This window comes from Delphinapterus leucas, chromosome 7 (assembly GCF_059928025.1).
Source record: "Delphinapterus leucas isolate spDelLeu-1000000601 "Yukka" chromosome 7, BTC_Dleu_Yukka2, whole genome shotgun sequence".
Lineage (NCBI taxonomy): Eukaryota > Metazoa > Chordata > Mammalia > Artiodactyla > Monodontidae > Delphinapterus > Delphinapterus leucas.
The window spans coordinates 85,782,921-85,808,082 of NC_143135.1; the positions used below are offsets into that span (position 1 = coordinate 85,782,921).

General features: G+C 37.4%; 1 protein-coding gene across 3 annotated transcripts in view; it reads left to right on the forward strand.

Annotated features, from left to right (window-relative positions):
* Positions 1–25,162, forward strand: part of DDX10 (DEAD-box helicase 10) — a 287,937-nt gene that overhangs the window by 197,291 nt on the left and 65,484 nt on the right. For 2 of the 3 annotated variants that reach the window (XM_089915515.1, XM_022561609.3), the window contains exon 17: positions 21,677–21,778. The exons of the other annotated variant lie outside the window; for it this stretch is intronic. In XM_089915515.1, the coding sequence (XP_089771641.1) occupies positions 21,677–21,778 (102 nt within the window). The remainder of the gene's footprint in view (positions 1–21,676; positions 21,779–25,162) is intronic. 3 annotated transcript variants of the gene reach the window in all.

Consider the following 25,162-nt stretch of genomic DNA (forward strand, 5'->3'; position numbering starts at 1 on the left):
TACAAATAACTCAATTTCGTTCCTTTTTATGGCTGAGTCATATTCCATTGTATATATGTGCCACATCTTCTTTATCCATTCATCTGCCGATGGACACTTAGGTTGGTTCCATGTCCTGGCTATTGTAAGTAGTGCTGCAATGAACACTAAGGTACATGACTCTTTTTGAATTATGGTTTTCTCAGGGTATATGCCCAGTAGGGGGATTGCTGGGTCAAACGGTAGTTCTATTTTTAATTTTTTAAGAAACCTCCATACTGTTCTCCATAGTGGCTGTATCAATTTACATTCCCACCAACATTCCAGGAGTGTTCCCTTTTCTCCACACCCTCTCCAGCATTTACTGTTTCTAGATTTTTTGATTATGGCCATCCTTACCGGTGTGAGGTGATACATCCTTGTGGTTTAGATTTGCATTTCTCTAACAGTTAGTGATGTTGAGCACCTTTTCATGTGTTTGTTGGCAATCTGTATGTCTTCTGGGGAGAAATGTCTCTTTAGGTCTTCTGCCCATTTTTGGTTAGAGTTGTTTGTTTTTTGATACTGAGCTGCAGGAGCTGCTTGTATATTTTGGAGATTAATCTTTTGTCAGTAGCTTCGTTTGCAAATATTTTCTTCCATTCCAAGGGTTGTCTTTTCATCTTGTTTATGGTTTCCTTTGCTGTGTAAAAGCTATTCAGTTTCATGAGGTGCCATTTGTTTATTTTTGTTTTTATTTCCATTACTCTAGGAGGTGGACCAAAAAAGATCTTGCTGTGGTTTATGTCATAGAGTGTTCTGCCTATGTTTTCCTCTAAGAGTTTTATAGTGTCTATCCTTACATTTAGATCTTTAATCCATTTTGAGTTTATTTTTGTGTATGGTGTTAGGAAGTGTTCTATCTTCATTCTTTTACATGTAGCTCTCCAGTTTTCCCAGCACCACTTACTGAAGAGGCTGTCTTTTCCCCATTGTATATTCTTGCCTCCTTTGTCAAAGATAAGGTGACCATATGTGCATGGGTTTATCTCTGGGCTTTCTATCCTGTTCTGTTGATCTATATTTCTGTTTTTGTGCCAGTACCATACTGTTTTGATTACTGTAGCTTTATAGTATAGTCTGAAGTCCGGTAGCCTGATCCGTCCAGCTCCGTTTTTCTTTTGCAGGATTGCTTTGGGTATTCTGGGTCTTTTTTGTTTACATTCAAATTGTAAAATTTCTTGTTTTAGTACTGTGAAAAATGCCATTGGTAATTTGATAGGGAGTGCGCTGAATCTGTAGATTGCTTTGGGTAGTATAGTCATTTTCACAATGTTGATTCTTCTAATCCAAGAACATAATAAATCTCTCCATCTGTTTGTATCGTCTTTGATTTCTTTCATCACTGTCTTATAGTTTCCTGCATGTAGGTTTTTGCCTCCTTATGTAGGTTTATTCCCAGGTATTTTATTCTTTTTGTTGCTGTGGTAAATGGGAGCATTTCCTTAATTTCTCTTTCGGATTTATTGTTAGTGTATAGGAATGCAAGAGATTTCTGTGCATTAATTTTGTATCCTGCTGCTTTGCCAAATTCATTGATTAGCTCTAGTAGTTTTCTGGTGGCATCTTTATGATTTTCTATGTATAGTATCATTTCATCTACAAACAGTGACAGTTTTACTTCTTCTTTTCCAATTTGTATTCCTTTTATTTCTTTTTCTTCTCTGATTGCCATGGCTATACCTTCCAAAACTATGTTGAATAATAGTGGTGAGAGTGGGCACTCTTGTCTTGTTCCTGATCTTAGAGTAAATGCTTTCAGTTTTTCACCATTGAGAATGATGTTTGCTGTAGGTTTGTCATATACGGCTTTTATTAAATTGAGGTAGGTTCGCTCTATGTCCACTTTCTGGAGAGTTTTTATCATAAATGGGTGTTGAATTTTGCCAAAAGCTTTTTCGCCATCTATCGAGATTATCATGGTTTTTGTCCTTCGGTTTGTTGATATGGTGTATCACATTGATTGATTTGAAGAATCCTTGCATCCTTGGGATAAACCCTAGTTGATCATGGTGTATGATCCTTTTAATGTCCTGTTGCAGTCTGTTTGCTAGTATGTTGTTGAGGATTTTTGCGTCTATGTTCATTAGTGATATTGGCCTGTACTTTTCTCTTTTTGTGATATCTTTGCCTAGTTTGGGTATCAGGGTGATGGTGGCTTGTAGAATAAGTTTCAGTGTTCCTCCTCTGCTATATTTTGGGAGAGTTTGAGAAGGGTAGGTGTTAGCTCTTCTCTAAATGTTTGGTAGAATTTGCATGTGAAGCCATCTGGCCCTGGGCTTTTGTTTGCTGGAAGATTTTATTTATTTTTTTATTTATTTACTTATTATTTAGTTTGGCTCTGCTTGGTTTATTTGTGGCATGTGGGCTTCTTAGTTGTGGCCTGCATGTGGGATCTAGTTCTGTGAACAGGGGTTGAATCTGGGCACCCCTGCATTGGGAACACAGAGTCTTAACCACTGCACCCTGTTGGAAGATTTTTAATCACAGTTTGAATTTCAGTGCTTGTGATTGGTCTGTTCATATTTTCTATTTCTTCCTGCTCCAGTCTTGGAAGGTTGTACTTTTCTAAGAATTTGTCCATTTCTTCCAGGTTGTGCATTTTATTGGCTTGTAGTAGTCTCTCCTGATCCTTTGTATTTCTCCAGTGTCAGTTGTTACTTCTCGCTTTTCATTTCTAGTTCTGTTGATTTGAGTCTTCTCCCTTTTGTTCCTGAAGAGTCTGGCTAATGGTTTATCAATTTTGTTTACTTCTCAAAGAACCAACTTTTAGTTTGGTTGATCTTTGTTATTATTTCATTTCTTTCTCATTTATTTCTGATCTGATCTTTATGATTTCTTTCCTTCTGCTGACTTGGGTTTTTTTGGTTGTTGTTTTTTTGTTCTTCTTTCTCTAATTGCTTTAGATGTAAGGTTAGGTTGTTTGAGATTTTTCTTGTTTCTTGAGGTAAGATTGTATTGCTGGAAACTTCCCTCTTAGAACTGCTTTTGCCGCATCCCATAGGTTTTGAGTTGTCATGTTTTCATTGCCATTTGTCTCTAGGTATTTTATTTCCTCTTTGATTTCTTCAGTGATCGCTTGGTTTTTTAGTAGCCTATTGTTTAGCCTCTGCGTGTTTGTATTTTTTACGGTTTTTTTCATGTAATTGATATCTAGTCTCATAGTGCTGTGGTTGGAAAAGATGCTTGATAGGATTTCAGCTTTCTTAAATTTACCGAGGCTTGATTTGTGACCCAAGATGTGATCTATCCTGGAGAATGTTCCATGATCACTTGAGAAGAAAGTGTATTCTGTTGTTTGTGGATGGAATATCCTATAAACATCAATTAAGTCCATCTGGTATAATGTGTCATTTAAAGCTTGTGTTTCCTCATTTATTGTCTGCTTGTATGATCTCTCCATTGATGTAAGTGGGGTGTTAAAGTTCCCTAATATTATTGTGTTACTGTTGATTTCCCCTTTTATGGCTCTTACCATTTGCCTTATGTGTTGAGGTTCTCCTGTGTTGGGTGAATAGATATTTACAATTGTTATGTCTTCTTGGATTGATCCCTTGATTGTTATGTAGTGTCCTTCCTTGTCTCTTGTAATGGTCTTTATTTTAAAGTCTATTTTGTCTGATATGAGTATTGCTACTCCAGTTTTCTTTTGATTTCCATTTGCACAGAATATCTTTTTCCATCCTCTCACTTACAATCTGTATGTGTCCCTAGGGTCTCTTGTAGACAGCATATATATGGGTCTTGTTTTTGTATCTGTTCAGCCAGTCTCTGTCTTTTGGTTGGAGCATTTACTCGATTTACATTTAAGGGAATTATCGATATGTATGTTTCTATTACCATTTTCTTGTTTTGGGTTTGTTTTTGTAGGTCTTTTCCTTGTCTTGTGTTTCCTGCCTAGAGAAGTTCCTTTAGCACTTGTTGTAAAGCTGGTTTGGTGGTGGTGAATTCTTTTAACTTTTGGTTGTCTGTAAAGCTTTTGACTTCTCTGTCAAATCTGAATGAGATCCTTGCTGGGTTGAGTAATCTTGGTTGGAGGTTTTTCCCTTTCATCACTTTAAACATACTTTGCCACCCCCTTCTGGCCTGTAGAGTTTCTGCTGAAAGATCAGCTGTTAACCTTGTGGGGATTCCCTTGTATGTTATTTGTTGCTTTTAATATTTTTTTGTGTGTAATTTTTGTTCATTTGATTAATGTGTGTCTCGATGTGTTTCTCCTTGGGTTTCTCCTGTATGGGGCTCCCTGCACTTCTTGGACTTCATTGACTATTTGCTTCTCCATGATGGAGAAGTTTTCAGCTATAATCTCTTCAAATATTTTCTCAGACCCTTGTTTTTTTTTTTCTTATTCTTCCGGGACCCTTATAATTCGAATGTTGGTGTGCTTAATGTTGTCCCCGAGGTCCCTGAGACTGTCCTCCATATTTTCATTCTTTTTTCTTTATTCTGCTCTGCGGCAGTTATTTCCACCATTCTATCTTCCAGCTCACTTATCCGTTCTTCCGCCTCAGTTATTCTGCTGTTGCTTCCTTCTAGAGTATTTTTAATTCCAATTATTGTGTTGTTCATTACTGATTGTTTGCTCTTTAGTTCTTTTAGGTCCTTATTAAACGTTTCTTGTATTTTCTCTATTCTATTTCTGAGATTTTGGATCATCTTAACTGTCATTACTCTAATTCTAACTGTCATTACTCCGAATTCAAACTACCTATTTTAGGTAGTTTGCCTATTTCCTCTTCATTTATTGGGTTTTGTTTGTTTTTATCTTGCTCCTTTGCCTGCAAGATATTTCTCTGTGTTCTCATTTACAGTATTTAAGGTCTCCTTTCTCTAGGCTGCAGGGTGGTAGTTCCTCTTGCTTCTATTCTCTGCCCCTGATGGTGAGGTTGGTCCAGTGGCTTGTGTAGGCTTCCTGATGGGAGGGACTTGTGCCTGCATTATGGTGGGTAGAGCTGAGTGTTTTCCCTCTGATGAGCAGGGCCGTGTCAGGTGGTGTGTTTTGGGGTGTCTGTGAACTTAGTATGACTTTAGGAAGTCTGTGTACTGGTGGGTTGGTTTGCGTTTCTGTCTTGTTTGTTGTTTGATATGAGGTGTCCAGTGCTGGTTTTTGCTGGCAGTTGGGTGGAGCCCCGTCTTGGATTCAGATAGAGGCCTCCATGAGAGCTCTCGGTGATTAATCTTCTCTGGGGCCGGGAATTCTCTAGTGTTCTGGCATCCTGGACTTGGTGATCCCACCCCAGGGCATCAGGCCTGAGTTCTGGTTGAGGAACCAAGACCCCTCAAGTTCCTTGTCCCGGCAGTAAAGGGGATTGGAAAAAAAAAAAAAAAAAAGATTAACTAAACCTCAGACAAATGGTAAAAAGTTAAATCAAACAAACAGAAACAGAAAGAAGGAAACACGCACACTCACAAAAGAAATAAAAACAGAACCAAATAAAACAAAAAGCAAGAGAACAACTAGACAAACAAAAGAACCTAAGAATGAAATCAAACAATTAAAAAGAAAACTGAGAAAACACAAAACCAGAAAACAAAACCAAAGCAGAGTACCGAATGAATGAAGCAAAGAAAGAAAACAAACCGACAAAAATGATGATTAAAAAAAAAGAGAGAGAAAGGGGAAAGAAGACAAAACAATAGAAAAGGAACATAGAAATAGAAATACAAAACAATAAAATTGAAAATATATGTACAAAAAAAAGACAAACAAAACCCCAGAGAAATGGTGAAAACAAAATCAAACAAGCAAAAGCAGAAGCAAGGAAACCCACATGGAAAAGAAACAAAAACAGAACCAAATAAAACAAAATGCAAGAGAACAACCAGAAAAATCGAACTCAAAAATGAAATCAAACAATTAGAATCAAAACTAACAAAAACACAAAACCTAAAAACAAAACCAAAGCAGTGTGCCAGCTCAAGAATCAGGCAAGGAAATAGAACAAACTGATAAACATGATTGAAAAATAATAATAATAAAATAAAATAAAAAGGGAGAAATAACAGAACAACAGAAAAGCAAAGAAGAAATGGAAATATTAAAAAAATAAAAATATATTAAAGAAAAAGAAGAAGAAAAAAGGTAAAAGAACACAGAATAACAGAAAACAAAATAAAAATATATTAGAAAGTAAAAGTAAAAAATGCTGTGAAACATGAAGATTCCAAAAGACAAAAAAAAAAACAACAACAACAAACAAATAAGGTAAAGAAAAGAAAACAAAAAAAAACAGCCAGAACCAACAACAGAATGAATCAAAACATAATAAAATTAATAGTAGTAATTGTTTCCCTGGGGTAAGTGTCTTTGCACACACCGTGAGCCACAGCCCACCTCTGCCTCCCCAAGAGGCCCTCGTTTTGCCTCTGGGCCAGTCTCTGGACCTACTGTGGGCCCTGTGGGAACCACTCAGACTCTGATCTGGCCCAGTTCCTGCGTGTGCTTGGCCCCAAAGTCCACAGCTGCCAGAGCTAGACCGTTTTCATTTGTGGGGACACTCATTGTCTACTCATATATACCATAGATGCAGGGTCTACCTAGCTGATCGTGGGACTTAATCTGCAGCTTGTACAGCTGACGGAAAGATTTTTGATCTTCTTCCTTAGTCACCTCATCCCTGGGGTTCAGCTGTGGTTTTATCCCAACCTCTGCATGTGGTTCACCCACAGAGTCTGGTTCTGAGGCTGCCCTGGAGCTGTTGGGTGTGCCCCAGTGAGGACAGGGGTGGTATGACTGCTTGGATCACAGGATGGCTCCAAATGTGCAGGGAAGCCGGTGGCCACAGGCGCAAGAGATATGGCCCTTGTGAGGGCCTTTTCTGGTGCCTGGCATAAGGCGCGTTGAGTATCGCCCCTTCTTTAAGTTATAATAACTTCTGTTGGAGAGCACCATAAGCCAGTGTTCTAAAGAGAAAAGTTAGTGGCTAGAAGAATTTGTTCCTGTAGGTAATCAAATATACCAGAAATTTTGTTGAGAAGACTTATTTTTCTCACTGACATCTTTTTTTTCAATCCTCTAAAAAATTATATATGAAATGTGTTATAACTATAGAACTCTGTTTAGCTGATTTTATTACTCTTATTATTGCAGTTATTATCAGCAACATTAAATGATTTCCTGTTTGCTGTATTTTCTCGCTTTCGGTAAAGATGTAGCCAGATGTCTGCAATATTTTATACAGGAATATTTTTTCCTTTGCCTATTAACTATTATTGATATATATTATAGGGTTCAAAGATTCTTTACTTGATGAGAACTCCAGAATTTGTTGTTTATAGACTGTGTTGGTGTAAATTTTCTGTAATGTCACATAGCATTTATCCTTTTCAAAGTACTTTTATCAAGATTATCACACTTGATTAATCAATTTATGTAATAAGTAGAAGCCATTATAGTTATCTGACAGTTGAAAAGCTTTACTGTGGAGAAGCTAGGTAGGTGACTTGGTTAAGGTCATGTACCTAATTAGTAGGTTAAAAAAAAACAACTCAGGTTTCTGTATCAGGACCTGATATGCAGAGGTCTTTTGGTATTATTTAGGAGTTCATTCTTTTTCTTTCCTTCAGATTTTACATTAATATATCTTCTCAGCCTGATTGCCTTGAGCATTATCTGCAATGTTCAGAAGGGAGTAATATTACATTAAGAGACCTTGAATTTATCTCTGTTTCTTTTCCTAACTCACTGTATATTTTGGTACAAAATCACTATAATTCTGTAAGCTTTACTTTTCCTTTTTAGCAGTTTAACTACTTGGGAAAAATGTTTGGTGATGTCTACTAAGCTGAATGTATATCTACCCTGTGTCCCCCACTTCCTCTCCTAGGTATATACCCAAGAGAAATGCCTACATGTTTACCAAAAGATGTTCATAAAGCAACACTATTTATAATCATCAGATTTGGAAATAACTCAAAGTGTAGAATGGATAAGTTTTGTGTTTAATACAATTAAATATTACAGTTGACCCTTGAATGTCATGGGAGTTAGGGGTGCCAACCCTCATGCAGTGGAAAATGCAAGTATAATTTCACAGTTGACCCTCTGTGTTTGTAGTACCTCGTCTATAGATTCAACTAACCACGATCATGTAGTACTGTGTATGTATTCATTGAAAAAAATTCACATATAAGTGGACCCACATAGTTCAAACCTGTGTTGTTCAAGGATCAACTGTATATAGTTTTGAAAGAATTATTGCTACACGCAATAATAAGGACAGATTTCACATATTGAGTGAAAGAAGCCAGACACAAAAGAGTAAATACTATAATATTCTATTTACATAAAGTTGTTTTGGTTTTCTTTTTTTAAGTAAAACTAACGTTTGGGATAAGAGGGTGGTGGGATTACCCTTGGGGGAAAATAGGGGTTGTTGCTGGAAATGAGCATGGGGGCAGGTTTCTAGAGAACTTGGGAGTGTTCTGATTTCTTATTTTGTGTGGTGGATTCTTGGGGGTGTTCTCTGTGAAAATTCATCAAGCTGTATGCTTATGATTTCTGCACATTCCTGAATTTATGTCATACTTCAATTTAAAAAAGGTTCTTTTAAAAAGTGAAGTGGTAGACTGGATTTCTATATATATTTTTAACCTAGATGTTTTAATTTTTGGATTTAGGAATATACAGGGTATTATAGATAACTCTTGTAACTCTAGAAGTATTAAGAACCTTAGTCCCTAGGGTCATCCATGTTTTATGAAAGCTATGAAAGAAAATAATTTATATTCCTCAAATGCACATTTCTTTTAAAAATCCCCTTGTTCTGAGAAGTATGATATTTTACCCCCAAAACTTAATATACACTTTCTCCCAAATGAGAAAATCAGTGTTCTTTTAGTTCTCATGCAAATTAAAAAATAAAATGCATATTTTCTAAAAGGGGCACAGTAATCATTGTGCTGCTCAGAGATTTGAAACCTTTCTACGCCAGTGAATTTTCTGGTTTCTACACTAAATTTATGAGGTGGTTTTAGAATGTTGTATAGGTTTCTACTGTTCATACCCTCTGAGATGGTAGTGAGAGCTATTGAATTGGACTTTATTTAGAATAGGGAACACAAGGGTAATGAAACAGACATTAGTATGAATGGTCCCTATGTGTAATTACTGTAACTTCACACATTGAAATAATAACTGACACAGAAATTGAGAAATACTCAGAACTTGAAGGATCCTAATCAAAGAAGTGATTATCTTCCCATGAGTAGGCTTTTTTCATTTAGGTTACCTCGTTCTTGCCCTAGACTCTGATTATCCATGCATGTCTTATGTGAATTAAGTATTTACTTCTTTCCTTTTGCTACCTGCAGATAAACATCAATTTGACAGGTACTTGCTGAACATCTGTCATGTACCTGGTCCAGTAGTAAGAGTTTACAGTGTTAATGAGGAGGAAATAGACTCTTTTTGTTAATATAGCCTCATTTTATCTTTACTTGAGGGAGTAAATTTCTTGCAATTCCATCTCAATTGTTAAGCTTGGAAAATGCTGCAGAAATAGTGAATGCATGATCCAAAAGTTCCAGTATCAAGAAACATATTGCTTGTCTGTCTTTGAACTGTAAGATAATCACTGCTAGAATTAAGAACAATTGTTTTATTTTACTTATCTTGATTTTCAGCTGTGTACATCAGTTTTTCCCTTTACTACAGACACATTTGATTTTGATTTTGTAAAGTCATCTCATTTCGTTCAGTTGGGAATGATATATACTCTCAATCTTAACCATTTATTTATATTAGTGCAGCTTTTTTTGAAAAGTAGAAAGTATATTGTCGGAGAGCTTCAGCCATCATTGAATTGCTTTTAACATGAGTCTTATCTAAATTGTAAACACAACTGCTGTTGATTGCTGCCTCCTGGCATACATCCAACCCTAAGATTTTTGCCCTTCTCCATACAGCTGTTACATGGTATTTTTGTGGTGTTCCTTTGAGGATAACAGAAAGTGAAAGAAGGAAGAAAAATACTGAGTCATCTCTAAGTAAAAGAAAAAGTTAAGATTGACTGATACTGTAGTCTGCACTGTAAATTCATCAGTAATGTTAGATTATAGATTTGGGGTTTAAGGTCAGCTTTTATCATTAACTGCCAGGTGGTTAGAGCTCTCCCAAAAGAGCATGAGATTTGGAAATAGAAGAGCCAGGTTCAGTTCTTGCTAGTAAGCTTTGGAATCCATGGCAATCATCTTTCCCCTGAGCCTCAGTTCCTCTTCTGTAGAAGAACAGCAGTGATGTTGTCTGCGTTGTCAACCTCTTGTGAAGATAATAAATGTGTAAGGGTTTGGTGAGCTATGAATCACTCTAATGTTACTATATGTTGCCTTTTTAGACACACTTCTGCCTAAATTCTGAACTACCCAGGACCTAAACCGGTGGTTAAATCAGGACTGGAGTGTGTTGAATCCAGATTACTGAAAGATGTCTCAGAATGCACATATCTAGCTTCTTCCCTCCTCACCTTCCTCCCATCAGAATCTCTGGGGAAGAGGGTTTATTTGCATGTATTCATGCAGTATATGTGTATATAATTAAGATACTACCACCACCCTATTAAGAGCCAGTGGTCTAAATCCAGATATGCACCTTTACTTGCTTACAACCCTCAGGTGCTAATAATAAGCCTTTTCCACTTTCTGGTTTTGCTTATGTCACTATGGTAGAATGTCGTTCTACTAGAAATAATTGGTTAAATGCAAGCTCAGTCTCTTGAGTCAATTTGTAACCTGGCATGAGCAGTGTAATGCTCCCTTGGCATGTTTGATTGTATGCAGGTTGGCATCAGAGAAAGATCTCCTTTTATTCTTGCCCTGAAACCTTATGAATAACCTTTGAACCAATGCTGGGTGTAAGGGAATGAGAGTATGAGAGAAATATCGCCTAGAGCCTTGTAAAAGACAAGGACCCACCAGTATTTGGCCTCTCCATGGCATGTAAACATGTAAGTCCTGCTTTTTTCAGCTTAGTGTTGGGGGAAGGAGAGTCCTACGAGTGACCACACTGGTATAAAGTGGACCTGGTTTGTTAGGTGGAACTCATGCTGACCTAGAGGATCTAGTGGCCTGGGAGCCTGATTTCTATGCTGCCAATGGATCACTGTGTGGCCTTGAGCAAATTTCTCAACTGGCTCAAAGTGTCTTGGACTAGATGTTCTGTATGGCCCCTTTCAGCTACTACTTCTGATTTCCTTTTTTATTCAAGAGCTGATAAAATATTTTCTATCATTTTTAGATCCTTTCTAACCTTCCCAAGTATTACTTGCAGGTGTGTTGTCTATTCTGTGTAGTATGGTCACCAGTGTTAGAAATACAGCAAGAGACCATAACCATTCCAGTTTAAAAGATTTGACTGGCATTTTGGGGGCTTTGGGGAAGCATCTGATTTTGGAGGGTCTATCAGTTTTTACTGGTATGCAAGAGGAGTAACAGGAGCTAGAGCTGGAGAAAGTTGGTAGATAATAGGCGATCCCAAATGCTTAGTTAAAGATCTGGGCTGATTCAGGAATGTGGGGTATGCACTGAAGATTCAAGGAGGGGTCCAACATAAGCAGTAGGATGATCCTAGAAAGAGTTATGCACTTATTCTACGCACATTTCTTGAGTGCCTACTATGTATTAGCCTTCATAACTCCAAGATAGAATTAACCTGCTCTTGAGGAACTATAAATCTAATGGAAGAAATTTGTAGTTAGCACAATATAATGAATGCTATGATAGAGAAGTTTTGTGAATTGTCTACATATATAATGGTTGAAGACAAAGGGGGAAAAAAACGTTTATATGGTGCTTTCTATGTGTCAGATACTATTGTAAGTATTTTCCATGGATTTTTAAAATTTTAGTTTAGTGTACAAATTTCAGCCCTTGAAGTTATAGGTAACAATATTATTATGCCCATTTAACAGATGAAGAAATTTTAGCATAGAGGGTTGTACACCTCTTTGTCTACAGCGATTCAAGATTCCAAACTATAGATGGTCTGACTCCAGAGAGTGGATGACGGAGCAAGAGCCAGGTCACAAATCCTGGGGAACAGCAACATTTAAGGGGCAGACAGATGAAAAGCAGTTAGGACAATTGAGAAGATACTATCAGAAAGATAGGAGAGGAAGGAAAGTTGGTATATTGGTTTAGGAAGTATGAAGAGAGAATTTAAAGTAGGACCTAGTCAAGAGTGCTAAATGCTATGGAGAGATAAACTAGGATGAGATCTGAAAACACACACCATTTGGTAATTAGAATGTCACTGTGATCTTACCAAGATTAGTTTTGTTTGCATTGTGTGGTTGGATTGGAGGGCTAGGAAGGCTAGTGAGGAAAGGACATTTTATTCAAGGTATTCAAGAAATATAGGTATCAAAGAACGATAACTGATTGGGCCTGAGGAGGCTGGTAGAGATGAGTCAAAGATTACCCTAAGGTTACCAAAACTTGGTACCCAAGGTGGTATCAGGTACTTACTGCTTTAGGAAGTACAAAGATCTGTAACAGAGAGCCATTTTTAATAGCTACCAGTATTAAACTCTTATGTACTGTACACTATGCTAAGGCATTTTATTTAGTACTACTCACATGTAGGTATTCTCAACACAATTTGATAGGAGGGACCGGAGGCTTAGAGAAATTGAATAAATTTGTCCAAGGACTCACATTCAGTAAATGACTATCTGAGTCTAAATTCTTACATTTAACTTCTGTTCTAGAAGGCAGATCTAGTAAAAGAGATAAAATAATGGACATAATTGTAGTAGCAGCACCACCCATGAATGATACAAGGTACAAACAATTCAGAAGTTGGAGAGATTATTTTTTACTTGTAGAATTCAAAAAAGAGAGGATTGCAAGAAAGGGGGCCATTTGAGTCAAGCCTTGAAGCATAAATCAAATAAGTCTTCCTGAAAGTCCTTTAATTGTAATGGACCATAGAACTATCATATTGACAATAAGTGGGGTTGAATGTACCCAGTTGGCATCAAAAAGAAGCAAGGGAGAATTAAGTTACAAGTTATTAGCAGCAGAATTTTTTCTGAGGGGTAGAGGTTCTCAAAGTGGAGCAGTACAAGTTGGGGTTGGAAATAGAGGGCCTTGAATGTTATAATAAGTAGAGTGCACTTTATTAGTGGGTGGTAGAGAGCCATGAAGAGTTGTGAGCAGATGTAGGGATGTGTGTTTATGTGTCAGCTCATGTTTTAGTAGTTTTGTATATACATATATTGAGTATTGTGAGTAGAAATTTGGAACTTTGATTTGATTCTTCTTAGGAGGTGAAGTATAAATTTAAGCACATAATTAATTTTAAAAAATTGAAATCTAATTCATCCTTGATACAATACCTTACTTATTTGAAAACTGACGACTAGAGTCAAGAACCAGGAAGTGAACAAAAGTCTCTGACCAGTCAACGTAGAAGTCACAACATCTGGGCACTGAGCACATGCAGTCTGCCTCCAGGGAAGGTCTGCAGCCATTACACATTGATTTGCATTTTAGTCACAGTCCTGATAGATATGATATGGTGGGTTATGAGGCTACAGAGGATAAACAGCAAATTAGAACAGGTAGTTTGTTTAAGGCCAGTCCTCTATCATCAGTCAAATGAGATAAGGAAAATGTATAGCAAAATTATTAATAAAACAGACCTCATTATTGAAAGCACAGTAGTATTGGGACAGAGTCCTCAGGAATCTTAGTAGACCCAGAAGGCACCACTCTGGTACAGTACTGATGGTTGTAATTTTTGCCCTCAGACATCAAGGAAATATTGTTACATTCTGTCTTCAGGCAGCCCTTCATATATGGTTTGACTTAAAGGCCTCTTTCATATGAATAGTAGCTTGGGACCCAAGGCAATAGGAAACTCCTCATTTTATAGATATTACAACTTGGTATTCACTGGGTTCATTTTTCTTTTGCCTCCAGTGTTTAAGCCTACTGACATTACTTATTTACCTTGTCATTGGGCTTTACAGTCAGGAAAGAAGAAAGGGCAGAGAAAAGCTCTTGGTACCTCATCTCAATACCTTTTAACAAGGGACTTTGATCTGTTGCTCGTAGTAGCACTGTGAGATGGCTGTTTGTGTTACCTCCATTTTTCAGATAAGGAAAAAAGACCCAGAAAGTTTAGGTAGAAGGGCAGTCTGGGTGCAAGACTAGATGATTGAAGATCATGAAGTTATGGTTGTGGAAGAGTGAGTAGCTCACTATAGGGTTTTCCACACTTTTTTTGTCTAGACCCTAGAGTAAGAAACACGTTTTACATTCTTCCTAATAACGTGTATAAACAACATTGAAAGATAAATTTCACAAAACAATACTTTCTATGTGTCATACACAGAATTTTCTATTGTTTCCTTTTAAAAAATTATAGTCACAGTCCACTCAGTGACTTCCTGGTTCACTAATGAGTTAAGATGTGCCATCTGATCAACACTGGTGTAATGTGACTTGAAAGTAGATTATATTATGAGGACGTAAAGCCAGAGGGATATATTGTGGTTAGATTGCAGGTGTTCTTTAGTGCCAGGCCAAGGAACTTATCTCTCATGGGCAACAACATAAAGTCCTTGAAGAATTTGTGTCAAGGTGATAATATGATTATGTCTTTGCGTCAGGAATATGAAGATCATACCCTAACAGAGCTCCTTACAGTTTATAAGTAACTTTCACATCCGTTATTTAACTTGTTCCCATTAATAACCTTGAGAAGTAGATAAGAAGAGATATTTATCGCCTTTATGCAGATGAAGAAACTGAGGCTTAAAGAGGTAAGGCCCTCTCTCAAGTTTAAAGCCACAGTTAGGAATTAAGCTCAGTTTTTCTGACTGCTAGATCAGTGAGTAGGAGAAAAAGCTTATAGCTAACAGGCCTTTTCAAATATCTGGGCAAGAGGAAATGACAGTGATGGAAATGAAGGGGAGGGGTCAGATGCAGAATTAAAGGAAAACCCAAATAATTGCTTGAAGAATTTATTTTTATGTAGAAAGTCATATGCATACATCCTTAACTCTGATTTTGTCTTTTGTAAGATAGTTTTTGGTTATATTGTAAAATTCCAGCCCATTTACCCAGCAAGGGCAGGGTATAAAATTGCCATTATGCTCTGTCATGGCCTATGATAGTTTTCATTGTTCATTTTCTCTTTGGAGGGAACTGCATTGAGAAGGCATTTTTCACTGTTTAATGTTCAAATCTAGAAATACTGATATTTAAACTTCAGAAACATATCATTTGGAATAAGACATGTCAGCAGGTCTTTTGCTAATTGTGAATTGTTACAGATATTCCTGAATGCTTCCTTTTTGTTATAGATTAATCTGTATTTTTATTGATAAACTTTCATTAACATCTTATTTATTTGGATTCCTTACCCCTCTGAAAGTCATTAAAAAAGTAAGTGTTGGACTTCCCTGGTGGCGCAGTGGTTGAGAGTCCGCCTGCCAATGCAGGGGACACGGTTTTGTGCCCCAGTCCACGAAGATCCCACATGCTGTGGAGCAGCTGGGCCCGTGAGCCATGGCCGCTGAGCCTGTGCGTCCGGAGCCTGTGCTCCGCAATGGGAGAGGCCACAACAGTGAGAGGCCCGCATACCACACACACACACACACACAAAAAAGTAAGTCTTGCTCCAAATTTCACTCTGAACAGACTGCAGATTATCAATATTAGTCTGAAACGAAAGAATGCTTAAGTATATTTGTATACAGGTAAACTTCAAAATTTCACTTTTGTCCTTTTTTGATCCATAATTTGCCAAAAGAATTTTTCTTTTACCAAGAGAAGTATGATATACTGTTTTTTAAAAATAATACTTTATGTAAAATGGTTGAAAGGTTATTACTGACATTTTGACAGTTCAGAGTTTTTAGCTTCATTATAGAGAATTATGGTAAAATGTGGATATTAATTAAGAGAAGGCTAAAATTGAAAAACTTCTCTATCATCATTTACCTGTTTTGTTTTTTTTTTGCGGTACCTGGGCCTCTCACTGTTGTGGCCTCTCCCGTTGTAGAGCACAGGCTCCGGACGCGCAGGCTCAGCGGCCATGGCTCACAGGCCCAGCCGCTCCGCGGCATGTGGGATCTTCCCAGACCGGGGCATGAACCCGTGTCCCCTGAATCGTCAGGCGGACTCTCAACCACTGCGCCACCAGGCAAGCCCCCACTTACCTGTTTTTTTTCTTGCCTAGAAACCTGGGAAGCATTTTTAGCTTTTTCTACGCATTATATGCAATTAAGCATCAAGTTCCTGCAATTCTGTTTTTAAAATCTCTCTCAAACTAATATGTTACTCTTCCTTGAAACCTCTGTTCATATAATCAACTGCGTATTGGAAATCTTCACTTGGATTTTTAGTGGGAGTCTCAAACTGAACATAGACAAATTCAAACTTCAGATTTTTTTCTCCCAAATTTGTTCTTCCCACGGTCTTCCTCATCCCAGGAAATGACAACTCCTTCCTTCCAGTTGCTCAGGTGAAACCTTAGAGACATCCTCGATTTCTCATTTTTATACTCCATCACAATTCGTCAGTAAATCTTGTTGACTTTACCTGAAAAATAGATCCAGGAAAATTGGTACAGTCTAATAAGTTTAGTTAATAGTAATTAAGTCTAGAGTTTAGTTAATAGTAATATGCCGGTGTTGGTTTCTTAGTTGTGACAAATATACCACAAGATGTTAACAATTGGGGAAACCTGGATGAGGATTATATGGGAACTCTGTACTGTGTTAGAAAATTTTCTGTAAATCTAAAATAGTTTAAAAATGGAAACTTTCTTAGTAAATCCAGACCCCAACCACTTTTTAACACCCTCACTACTATCACTTTGATCCAAGTCACCATCATCTCTAGCATGGATTGTTAATTGTGATAGCATTCTAAGTAGTCTAGTTGTCTCCCTTCTTTTACCCTCCCTGCCCTCTCTCCCCCACCTCAGTTTATTCTTAATATAGTAGTCAGAATGAGCCTTTAAAAGTAAGTCACAGGGACTTCCCTGGTAGTCCACTGGTTAAGACTCGGTGCTCCCAATGCAGGGGACACGGGTTCGATCCCTGGTCAGGGAACTAAGATCCCGCATGCGTGGCCTAAAAAATAAATAAATAAATAAATAAATTCTTCTCAGTTAAAAAAAAAAAAAAGTAAGTCACATTATATCACTCCCTGTTCAGAACCCAACCCGCAGAGGGCTTCCCTATCTTATTCATAATCAGAACTACAAAGTCCTACATATATGATCTAGCTCTCAGCTCCCTCTCTGATCTTATCTTCCACTGTTTTGCCGCTAACTCCTTTAACATCAGGCCCTCCTTATTTTTCCTCAAATCAGCTGATTATGTACTTTGCCCTTTGTACCTCAGATAGCTATGTGATTTGCTTCCTTACTCCTTTCATCTCCTTCCACCCTGCTCTCTCTTACTCTGATTTAATTTTCTCCAGAGACTTCCCTCTACCAGACAGTACGTAAAAATATACTCATTGGGACTTCCCACGCCGTCCAGTGGTTAAGACTCTGTGCCTCCACTGCAGGGGGCGCAGGTTCGATCCCTGGTTGGGGAACTAAGATCCTGCATGCCACGTGGCACGGCCAAAAAAAAGATACTGTTGTTTCTTGTCTTATTCCAGCTAGAATGCAAACTCCATGACCAGTGTATCACCAGTGCCTAGACTAGTGTACCCAGCAAATAGTAGGCACTCAATATTTAATGAGTGAATGAAATAGTAACTCTTTAATGAAGTTACTTATTTTCACTGTTACACTTATAAAACATGATGTAGCATAATTATAGCATGCGATTTATTGGAAGGCACAGTAACTTTGGGGATATTTCAAGGTCATTTTAGAAGAAAAACAGTAAAACAAAACAAAATAAGGTTGGGAGGGCACCTAGAAAGCAGTGTTATTGAGCCAAATAGGAATTATTAAATCTCTGATGGTACACTTTATGTCTCCAAGTTCAGTTGTAAGCTGGAGCATGTTTTTTCCATAGAAAAAATGTCATACACTGGGGTTGATGATGGTGACCATATAAAGTACCATACAAACAGGATACTTTAGAGAGTGAAAATAAGTGGAACGAATAACTGCACCTGGACAGCTGGCCCTGGGCAAACCTAAGGCTGTCTTTGGCAAACCCAGGTCTCCTTCATTATAACTCAAAGATGCCTTTACCCTAACGTACGTGAAAGGGCATCCTGAGCTCTAAGGGGGCTTTGGACTCTGGAAACAAACTCCTGCTGGTAGAAAATATGAGTTGTAAAGTCATGCCACATTTTGTTTCATCTCTCCCCTTTCCTTTCCAGGATACTCTACTCGTCACTTTAGCACTGAGGGGAGGAAATCTTTCCCCTCCACTATTCTAGAATTTAAAATAAATTTCAGTTTTCCCTGCACTATCCATCCACTTGCCTACATCCCCGCTTCATCCTCCTCCTTACTAGTCCCAGTAATTAAAGAAAAAAAGTTGAGCTTTGATGATAGGTCTCCCCCTGTTTATATAAAACGGAGTTTCAGTGAAGTACTAAGAAATTTTATGAGTTAACAAATGATTGGAGTAATAGTAGTGGTTTACTAAAGTACATCTATTGCAACATTCTGAACTTGTGCTATGAGGTAACTATTTTGCAGTTATCTTGATTCTTACTTTTGCACAATGTGTTCTTGAAAACTCATCTTGTCAAATGTTCCTCTGAATACCCACAAGATAAATCACAAATATATAAAAGATTGATGATTAATTGTAATCAAAATCAACTTAATTTTACATAATTGATTTTCCATTAAGTGGTTATTTGCACTGAATATCCTTTAAGATCATTGTTTTCTATTTTAGTGTCTATAAAATAAGAAGTTTCTTCACTGTGTTCAGCTCTTTCAGAAAAAAGCAAATTGGTATAAGCATAAGACACTTAAGAAAACATACCTTAAGGTTTAATTTCCTTAAAATTAGCACTTACATAAGTTAGCGTAGGGGGTAGAGGGATGGGGGTGTAGCCTCTAAAAAGTATTTGAGTTGCACAAAACCAGGGATACTTTGAGATAATATTCTCCCCAGGTTTAGACAGCTTCGGTTTGTAAAACAAACTTGTTTAGATGGCAAAAATATGAGTCCATTTTGGTTCAGTGTGCTAGTTTCTCAACTGACTTCTGTTATTTTTGGCACTATTACCATTCAGTTTCTTTTAGAGGAACTTCTAAGTTAATTGTACTCAGTGGTGTCTTAGTAGGGTGTGTGTGTTTGAATTTGTGGAAATACTTGACAGTATTTCCCTTCAGCAGTGTTTTCTGGTGCAAATACCGGTGTGTTGTTCATCTAAAGTATATGGATGCTAATTTCTCCTATCAACTCTCTTACCCGTTTCTCTTTCTCTCTCATTCTCCTTCCCATTCAGTCTCTCACTCTCCCGTCCCTTCTATCCCCATACTGTAAAGGCTCTGAAAACTAGGAATTGCCCTCATTAAATATGACCTATATTGTGATTTAAGACCAGGAGCCACTGCTCAGAAGGAGGCCTAGAATGAATTCTGTGAGTACATGTTTGTAGGGTAAACATCATGGGCGTAATTCATAGTGAAATCATCCTGAGGATTTATGCAGTTCTTTAACTGTTTCATGTATCACTGCAAGGTTACCGTGAGATTTTGCCTCGTCATCTTGTGTTAGCATTGTGTTGGTATTTAAGTTTGGACTAAGTGGCCATTTTTTTGATTGGAAAATTGAGCCATGGTGTATTGTTCTTCTAAATAGGTAGACAATGAACTGTCAGAAGGTTAAATTTGAGGAAAACTTGACACGCTGTTCCTGAATAGCATGGTATTTGTCAGGGATTAGTGTGTGTTGTTTCAATCCCCATGGAACAAAACTTACAGTCTCTTTTCCCTTCTTCCTTTTCACTTCAGCTTTAGATCTCTAGACTTGAAGTACCTGATAGTTCAGAGAGATATGTTTTTATCCTCCTGACTGACTGAATATCCCCTTTATATAGGAGTGAACCATTATAGAACTATTTTTTTCCCTCCAAGTCTATGGTTTTCTTTGTCTTATAACATTGTCCTGGGTGTTCCAACCATGAAAACTTTTATTTACCAGAGAACACGTCCTTTTTGGGACAAATTCTTTTGTGGTTTGGATATGCTTCTCTTTTTCCTTTATAAAGAATTTCAAATTCCTTTCATAAAACCTGTTTCCAAAGAGGTTAAATGATTGATGGGCCAGGAAGGGGAATTCAGACTTAATACCCTCTGACGTCTACACTGCCTGTGCATTTTGTTTGACGTACAACATTCACTTAAATATTTTGTCCATGATACAAAGCTGACTCATAAGAAAGGTTAGTTGTCAGTATAGTTTTATCAAAACAGATTATACAGCACCAATCCCAAATAAGTTACTTTATTAATCTTTTATTTTTCTGGGTATTGAACTAAATTGGATCAAACAGTACCTGAGCTGTATTTCATTCAAATAACTCCAAAGGGTCTATTTCTGTTAAATGTTTTAGCTGTCCACAGTTAGTAGGTGTGCTTGCCTGACTTCCTGAAGAAGGGTACATTCTATTTAATCTGCAAGATTGCTAAGAGTCAGAAGGGGTATTGATTTAGGTGATATACTGTGTTTTCACAGCAGTAGAAAAAGTCCTCATGTTTTACATCCACAGGAAGTGCAGCAAATTGTTGATTAATTGAAGATGACATGGCTTTTGAAAAAGAAATTTTAAAAAATACTGTATGTGTTGAAGGTTGCCTGTGGAAGAACTTCATGACAATTAGAACTGTTGAGAAATGAAATGAGTTCTCTCATAAGAGGAAGGTGGTGTATCCTTCACTTTCAGACACCATTCTCAATGAAGCTAGGAACTCCTACCCAACATAGGAGTTTGAATGAGAGAACTTCTGAGGCCTGTCAAGACACTCAAAAGCTCATAATTGTGTTGATTCTACTTGGAGAGGGATCAGAGGAGGCACACAACATGTTCTGTAGCAGAGAGCTGTCTATAAGACTGTTAGTGGATTTAAGAATAGGTACTCTGAGATATTTGAAGGTGCTTGAAGATGGTTTCCTTTGTTTAGTAGCTCTAACTTTTTTAACATCCTAAGAAATCCAGCCTTACTTAATAGCTAAACAGTTAATTTCAGCTGGACTTTTAAAAAAAGCTATCAATGTGAAAGCAATGGGCCTAAATTAATAAAGTATTGTACAGTACTTAAGTTCAGTTCCTTTATTGAAGGCAGTAGAGCAGAGTGGTAAAGAGGGCTGGGCCTGGAATCAGAATGCCCGGGTTTGAATTCTTTGGCAACTTAATGAACTTATTCCCCATTTCTAAAATGAAGTCAATAATAGTACCTATTTCATAGGACTGTTTGAGGGTTAAGTGAGGTAATGCATGTAAAATTAGCACAACTAAAGTTAATCAATAAAAGGTTGTTACTGAGCCAGAGGTTTAGGGCAAATAGTTTTGCTTATTTCAAGGAATAACTCTAAATCAAGAAAGGACATAAAGTTTCTAGAAGATTCATTACTATGTACATCATTTTAATTCTGATTAAAAGGAAAAGAGACTGGCTGATTTTGGTCAATCTATGCTAGTTGTCTGTTGCCACACAGATATTTTCTAAAGTTTTAATGCATGTATTTTAAAAATTTGACTTCTTGTACCTTAGGCCTTTGTCTCCACTGAGAGCTTAATGAGTCATGGTTTGAAAGTGCAGATCCTGGTGGAAACCAGAGGGCCTGAATGGGTCAGAGCTTTAAAAAAATTGCAGGTACTTCTTCTTCTTTTTTTTTTAATGTTTTATTTATTTTATTTCATTTATTTTTGGATGCATTGGGCCTTCATTGCTGTGCATGGGCTTTCTTCTAGTTGTGGCGAGTGGGGGCTGCTCTTCGTTGAGGTGCGCAGGCTTCTCATTGCTGTGGCTTCTCTTGTTGTGGAGCATGGGCTCTAGATGCACGGGCTTAAGTAGTTGTGGCACACGGGTTCAGTAGTTGTGGCTCTTGGGCTCTAGAGTGCAGGCTTAGTAGTTGTGGCGCACAGGCTTAGTTGCTCTGCGGCATGTGGGATCTTCCTGGACCAGGGCTCGAACCCATTTCCCCTGCATTGGCAGGTGGATTCTCTTCCCACCGTGCCACCAGGGAAGCCCCTGAAGGTACTTCCAATCCCAATTTTAGAACTCCCTGTGGCCCTCTTATCTGTCATTATAGAACAGTTTCAGGGATTCTAAACTCAGAAGAGTCTCTCAGCAAGAGATTTGTTGTTACAGATTTTAAGTTCACATCAGAATGCCTTTTGAAACTGCTGATATATTAAGTGCACAGATGCAGAATAGTGCCTGTAACATTCTAGTATGCATGATCAGTTGGCTGAAAGAGTCTCTATTTCCAGGATAAATGAACAGGTGGCCAGAAGAGCAATTAGAGAGTATTTCCACAGGGAATGTCCAGAGTTAGCATTCTGCCAGATGTTACCTGTAACAACAGTGGCTAAGGTCCGCATTGGTTTTCCAGTTCCTGGAATGCTTTCACATGGCATACCTCTGTTGGTTAGCTTCTCACTACTAGCCTTCCCAATAAGGTGGTGGATAGGAATTACTGTTGTATTCGTAGGAACTGGAGGTGGTTGGTGAGGTTGGAGATGACAAATGGTGGTCTATGAATTTTCCTGTTTATTTTCATATAGCCTATTAGATTCAGGGAGCCCCACTCAGTGACTCAAGTCTTTATCTGCACTAGATCATATAATGTAATGTTCTCAACAAATCAATGATGTGTAAGTAATGTTCTCCAAGTTCTGCACATGAGGAAAATTGAGCGCTGGAGAGGTTAAATATCGGTTGAATCTTTGAAAATTACTGATATCTGATAATCTTTCATTGACAAAAACAGAACTTTCACATGGTTCAATCTAATAATTTTCAATGATACTAAATAGGCATGTTTGTATAGCTCTGTTCTGATTTATTTTATGTTGATTTTTGTCATTTGACCCTTAGAACACTATCTTATTTTCATTCATTTTTAGTTTCTTTTGAGGGTACCTTCCTATTGGCACCGTGTTTTACCTGATAGTTTTTATTTTCTTTCATCAGATGAGGAGCCTGAGCATCAGAGAGGTTAAGTGATTTGTCTAAAACGCACAAGTTATATAACAGGTAAATCTCTATCCTCCAAACCTCTTTTCCCTGTATGCCACATCAGTGGACAAAATGGTTAGAGGACTTTGGAGCCATGAGGTATTAAGAATGGTTGCAGAGGAACTGTAGATATTTAACTTGGCTGAGAAAATACTTAGGAAAGGAAAATAGCATTGACTTTTGAGTCATACAGACCTGGATTAAAACCCATCTCATTATTTATTAGGTATGTGATCTTGAACAAGTTTCTTAAACTCTCTAAGTTTTTTCATCTGCCAAATGGGGCTATCGATACCTAAATCCTAGAATTATTGAAAGAAATAAGTAAGATTACATTTATGAAGTACCTGTTATTGCTTGACATGTAAGAGTTTCTCCACAAATTATTTCCCTTTCATACCACACTTCTTCAGAAGAGAGAAAATGCATCTTATTTATTTATTTATTTATTTATTTATTTATATTATTGTGGAAAGTCACGTCAGCTATTGTATGGATGTTAAAATATGGCAGATTTCGTCACAATCTTTTAGAGAGATTTCGGTTAAAAGTTATACTACCACTACCACTACTTGTGTCCAAATTAAAGTCCCCTTTGTTATAAAGGGGATTTTTGGTTCAGTAATGGTTAGTCCAGTTGACCTCCAAAAACTTTCCTAGTTTTTTGGAGAGGTAGCCATGAGCTAAAAGAGCAAAAGGCCAACACTTGTCATGTTGTCATCATAAACATCAAAATATTCTGGAACATTCAAAATTTTAATATATTTCTAAGATTGCTTTCTTCCCATAAATCTCGACTATCTAGCTCCCATTGTGAAAAGCATAAGTGGATGAAATCTTGTTCCCTGTGAATGTTTTTACATACTACTGTATTTAATTTTTCAAAAGAATGTTTAGGTTAAAGCATGTGCAAACTTGAATGTAAGTAACTTGTATGGTTGTTTTATTTTCATGATTCTTTGAAAATCCTCAGCGCCATTTGTCTTCTGTTTTTTTTTTGACCTAGACATGTTCTAGGAAGTTTAGTAAGTTATGTGTAACTGTAGTTCTTTAAATTTATGTAATGCTTTTGGGTATAGACAGCACAGGTAGAATTTCATTTTAGTGACCAGATGAGATTTCATGTTATATCTAAATCTCAGTCACAGTCTGTTGTTACAGCATACATACACTGGGTTTCTAAAATATTTGTATAAAGCAAACTTGTGCTAGGTATTTATTGTGTTACTAACGATGAAGGGGGAGTTGGCTGTTGGCTATGCATGGTTGATTTGGAGGAGGGGCGAAGTGCCTTCTGAAGGTAAATTTACATTGTCCACATTTGATTTGTAAAAGGCATACAGTTGATGATCTGGACTCAGGGTCCTGGGTGGACATAAACATTGCCACAGGAATCCTGTGGAAGATACCTGTATAACTCCCTGCCTTGGAGAGTTTTGTCTTGATAGCTGGAAAATAGAAAAATGCAGTTCCCATTTGATTTACCATTTGTTGTAGCTTTCCAAATTTGGCAGAGTTCATTTGATCATTTGAAGTGAAACAGTCTAGCCCAAGGAAAATAAATTTCACATCCAGGAAGTTTATTAAGGCACTGCCAGATGATGCTAGCTAATGTTTCTTTCTCTTTACCTTGCTTCTATTTGTACCTTGGTGATTCCTTTTTCACTTCTTCCCTCCCTCTTCTTCTCCTCCCTTCCTGTCCTCCTTTATTTCAGAAAAAGGAAGATATTTAATGGAAAGCTTTTTTTTTTCTCGTTCTCTCTACTTTTTGTTTGAAAATAATTTCTAAGGTAAAATACCAGTTTTGGCTGTTTTTGAACCTCCATGTTATTCAGAATTAGGCATGTTGGATTCGTATATAGGACAAGAAATTGTTTTATGAGACAGTGTAATTTTCCAACTTCAGATATGGAAAAGTTTAAAAGCAAAAAAATGAAGAGGTGGATTGGGCAGAAATTCGTGTTTGTTTGTTTGTTACTCCCTGGAAGACAGATGCACTGATACATTCTCTCATAA